This window comes from Arachis hypogaea, chromosome 16, assembly GCF_003086295.3.
Source record: "Arachis hypogaea cultivar Tifrunner chromosome 16, arahy.Tifrunner.gnm2.J5K5, whole genome shotgun sequence".
In the NCBI taxonomy this organism is placed as follows: Eukaryota; Viridiplantae; Streptophyta; class Magnoliopsida; order Fabales; family Fabaceae; genus Arachis; species Arachis hypogaea.
In genome coordinates, this window is record NC_092051.1 from 136817538 (window position 1) to 136822805 (window position 5268).

The window sequence follows — 5268 nt, forward strand, 5'->3', positions numbered from 1 at the left end:
AATTTGAATTTTTATTAATTCAATTTCATGTTTCTTTATTTATTGTTATTTAATGGAGTTGTTATTAGTATTTTCTTACTTTTGGTAGCTTTAGAATTTATTATTATTGTAATTTAATATGATTTTATTTTCATGCACCCCAAGTGTTTGATAAAATGTTTTGCCTAGTTTTAGTATAGTTTTTTCTCACTCTTGACTTGGAATTGAGGACTTTGGTAACCTTGAGTCATTGATGTCCATTCTTGATTGATATATTAGAGTAGTTAATTGATTTGGTTTCCACTAACTCTAGTCTTTCACTAAGCTAATTAGTGAGTAGACTAGGACTTGTGGATTGAGATCAATTATGCCTATTTGACTTATTCTCGATGTTAGGATTGACTAAGTAGGATTAACTCTTCATAATCATCATATATTTGTGGTCAATGACTAGGATAGATAACTTTACCTCTGAATCTGCGAATCTTGCTGAGCCTCCGCTATTCTCTCTCTTTCCCAACACAACAAGGCAACTTGGTCTTGATGTCGACCTTTTGAGGAAGGAGAGGAGCTTGCTGCCGTGCGATGTTGGGTTTGTTCCATAGGGGTGGAGAGGATAAAGACAAGGGTAATTTAAGGATTTTATTAAAAAGTCAACAAAAAATTAGAGTTTGGGTACTTTTGTTACATAAAATTCATCTTTTATGAATATTTTTTCATAAGTATAACGTTAATTTTTTTGTTTGATGGGTACGTTTGTCAGCGTCGTAAATTTCATAGGTATAAATAATTATTTTTCTTAAAATTAATTATTGTAAAATTCTATCATAATTGTGATAGAAATTATACACTCATATCCTCCTATTTTTTCTATGCTATTTCAAGTTTGCTTAAATTTATAAGATAAAGTGAAAGATGTCTCATATATTTTCAGAAAACTTAAAACCTATATTAATAAAATCTCCTACTCTTCAGAACAATCTGGTTTTGAGTTTTGGAAAATCTCCTATCTTCATAACATAAACATGAACGTATATAATAGCTGAGACATAAATGTTACTATTAATGACCATAATAACAATGGTGAAATAGTTAATGTAGGCCCCAAGAAATCACAACTCTCAACTAATTGCATCATTTGAAACACAAGCATTTTGGTAATCTTCTCAAAAGTTAAGTGAAAAAAGAGTTCTTATATTCAATCTCTTTTTTAGATTTTAACACGTAAAAGCTCATTTATCAATTATTTTTCACTCACTTTTTAAGGAACACCAAAATGGTCCTAATAACATTCTTCCCAACCCGTCCAATGTTTTTTTCTCACCTAAATGTACAAAGTTTAGGTCTGAAGATCTGTGATCACACACACACTTTATATATATGTATATATATATGATGAGAAGGCCCTGGCAGAGTAAGTGAACCTTTTTCAGCTCCCTTGAATGAACCTAGTTGATACTTGCCTTCTACTCAAGTCTCTTGTAAGCCTTGGAAGTTTTGATAAGGAGTTGGCTCTAGCTAACCCTCCAAGAGCCTTCCATTCTTCATTGACATTCAGCTCTACCCCCACTTTTCCGGCCACTGTCTCGTTGTCTTCGTTGCTCATCGTTCGGTTGCGATGAGGGTGTTTGCTGAGATGTTTGCCAACCCTTTTGGACTGCGAGTGGGATAACACCGGCTGCTCGCCGTCCAGGAACAAGCATATAACTGCGCAATCATCTACCTTGGAGCCGGGATACCGGTATCTCCATGCTCGAACGGCTCTTTTTACAAGCAATTTGGCTGCTACGCTTCTGCTTGGTGCTGAAGCAACTATGTTGATAACTTCATTGTTACTCAGCACATCCCATACCTGCAAAAAAGAAATACAAGATTTTTGTACTTTATTTCACTGTTTACATGGTTGTTTTCTTAGATACTTGCATGATCTTATGTTTTGTTCTGCATTTGTAGAATTGATTCCATCAAGAGTTTATTTTTTCATAACAAAAAGTAATAAATTTCAAAAATGCTACGTGCACACAAAAAATCAACTACTATGAATTTTGTATTTCAATATGTATTTATACAGGTAACTTTAATTAATAGCTGATTTTTTATGTACACATTGCATTAATGGAAAAACTTCTAGTCTAACTAGGAATCCAAGATCCATGGTAGAGAGTTTGAAGTTGTAATTGATATGACCTACCCCATCACTTGCCAAGACCACAAATTCATCTTGCTTGGAAAGTTTCCTGTAAAATACATCAGGAATTGAGATGAGGCCATAATCTTTGAGGCAAAAGTCTCCGAAGGATCTGGACATGGCTAATCCAGGGCAGTCATCATCAGGCATCCATATTCGGCACACGTCGGGTTCTTCCTCTGCCGCGAAAACTCTGCCTTCACAGCTCATGATCCTTGTAGCTTCACCTAAGACAAACATTGAACAAATATTGCTATGCTTATGCTTAGAGCCTATTAGTTCTTATGAAATAATGTCAATAACAAGTCCTACTTGGAAGATCAGGTTTCAAATCCACGGTAAGTTGAATAGGAACACGTTGATCTCTCTCTCTAGTACAAAGAATCGCGCGAGAATCGCCCAAATTTCCGATTATAAGCTGATCACCCTGAAATTTGAGCCAAAAAGTGATGCAAACTTAATTCCATCATAACCAAACAACATCTTAATACAAAAACTAGGATTCTTTTGGTTCGTCTTTTTATTTTTTATTTCGGTAAAATATATTTTTTGTCCTTGAAATTTAACAAAAGTTTTAAAAATATCTCTAAATTTTATTTTGTTTTAATTTTGTCCAAAAAGTTTTTGATTTGCATCGAATATACCCCCAATAACTAAATTTTCAAAAAATTTAACACCAATCCAACAAAAATGCATGAAAATTATAATTGATTTACTTATATTCAAGGTTGTTCTTATGAAATTGTTGTTGAATTGATCCTAAATTTTTTGAAAAATTAGCGGCCAGAGGTATAGTTGATGCAAATTGAAAACTTTTAGAACAAAATTAAAACAAAATAAAACTTATGAGTATTTTTAAAATTTTTGCTAAATTTTAAGAACAAAAAATATATTTTATTCTTTCTATTTTTATTTTAATTATAAAAAATTTTAATGGCTAATAATTTTAATTTATATTGACAAGTATTTTAAATGAGCAGTCCAATCATTTTAAGCAACATTTTTAGATATTGTTAATTAACTAATTATATTAATCTTGTAAAATTATTGTTTAATTATTTTCTGTTATTAAAATTTTATAAAATAAAAAGGTCAAAAGAACAAAAAATAAAAATTGAAAATGAAAACACAAACTAAACGGTAGAATATTTAGTTGTACCTGTCTGATGACAGTAACGGCGGTGCAACCGCTGCAATAGCTGTCGGTATTAATGTCCTTGGCAAGGTAATCATCCATTTCCTTGAATGTCTTGATAAAGCATCCCTCCCATGAAGCAAGGGACATGTTCTGGTTAGAATCATCAAACGTGCTTGTATCTGCATCACTATCATCATAATAGTTGTTGGCCTTTTGTTGTGCCAATTTGATTGCTGCAGACAGCTTCGAAGGTAGATTGTCGCGGATATATTGCGATACTTTGTGCCCTAGAGGACCATGCCCATCAAAAACACCACAGAATATCATGTCTTTTTCTCCGGTATAGTCCTAATCACATACCACATTTCGATTTGGTAAAAATGCATAGGAATTAGTTGGACCATAAAGCAAAAGAAAATTATTGATTAAGCCTAAAGATGGCTATTGTTATTATGAATTGTGAAAATTTCAAATCCTCAAATGAGGTGATTAAAAATCAAAATTTCACCATATGCAAACGATAAAAATATATATGAGTAAAGTGCAGATAAGGATACGATGCCAAGAGGGTCCATATTGAAAAGTCACATTTAATGCTCATGCATGTTGTGTAGTTCAATCAAAAGAGAGGAAAGATCCACAGAACATGGGTAATTAATTCATATATTGATATATGATAACACTGTCATTAATGACAACACCAAATAACTTGAAAAAAAAGATCAAATTAAAAATAATTCACGAGAATAATCCAAAGGAAACATTAAGAAAAGTCAAAGTTGATGATTAATGTAATAATCAAACAAAAACCCGTGCAAGATAGAACAATTCCAGGCAACAATGCAAGAATTCAAAGGAGGAAAAAAAAAATGAATAGAATGATAATTGGTACCTCCCAAACAGTCATAGAATCTTGATTGACACCTTTCTTACCCTGTTGGCAATACATTGATACAAACCTAGAGCACCCTTTGAGCCTTATGATTTCACCACCATAACCATATTCTATATCATTGCCCTCATAATCAAGCTCATGTTCATCTCCCAACTCGCTCTCAACCTTCTCTCGAATACCAAGCTCATGGCTGCAACATCCTCCCATTCCCAACGCCTTAGGATTAAGAACAAGAAGATAACAACAACAATAATAAAAACTTTCAAACTTTTCAAAATTTGACACCACCACAAGGAAATATTTATGGGGATAACAAATGTGGAAGTGATGAAGAAAAACAAAACTTTAAAAAACAAAAAATCCTCCCTTCCTTATGAAGGGTGCAATTAAAGGAACAAAGTAAGGCTATAAGGCTTCAGGGTATGATGATTTTACAGGTAAGAAAGGTGAAGAAGAAGAAATTAAAAAAGGGCTTAGAGAGAAATCAAAAGATAAAGTGTGTGTTTGTGTTTGTGTGAAGAATGAAGATGGAGAGGGTTGTCATGGGCATGGTTTTGGAGAAAGGTTGAGAGTTGCATTCATATTATTGCCTGTCTTCGGTGGTTTTGTTTGTTGTATGTCTGTTATTTCTTGTTTCCTCGTTGGCACCATGCCCATCTTTAATTTAGCGTAAAAAAAAAAGGGTCCTGCTACACAAATCTTAATAATAAAAACTAAAAGAAAAAAAGTTAAAGGGAAACGAAAAACAATAATAATATGGCTAAGTGGCTAATTAACTATAAGAGGGGAAAAAAGTTCCAATAGTACTCATCCATCTGTTACAAAATATGCCAACAGAAAAAGATTTCAGTTTGGAATTATATATATATAATTTAATTTTAATATATTATCGATGTAAATACTTTTATATGTACATCTAATTATATAACGTCTTATGCATTTATAAAAATAATTATATTTTTATATTAATTACATAAATAATCATTTAAAAAGTAGATGTAACAAGACAGCTATATAAAATATTTTACATTATTATCGTTGCATATAATTTGTTTACACTAATAATAC

The 5268-nt window shown here is 32.2% G+C and overlaps 1 protein-coding gene across 1 annotated transcript; it reads right to left on the minus strand.

Moving 5' to 3' along the window:
* Positions 1-964: 964 nt before the first annotated feature.
* On the minus strand, positions 965-5032 carry LOC112755194 (probable protein phosphatase 2C 65). Its single transcript, XM_025803132.3, has 5 exons — positions 4198-5032; positions 3327-3653; positions 2480-2594; positions 2171-2394; positions 965-1831 (listed from the first exon to the last, which is right to left on the minus strand). Exons 1-5 carry the CDS (start codon positions 4405-4407, stop codon positions 1409-1411), a joined length of 1299 nt encoding a protein of 432 aa, XP_025658917.1. The 5' UTR covers positions 4408-5032; the 3' UTR covers positions 965-1408.
* Positions 5033-5268: the final 236 nt, after the last annotated feature.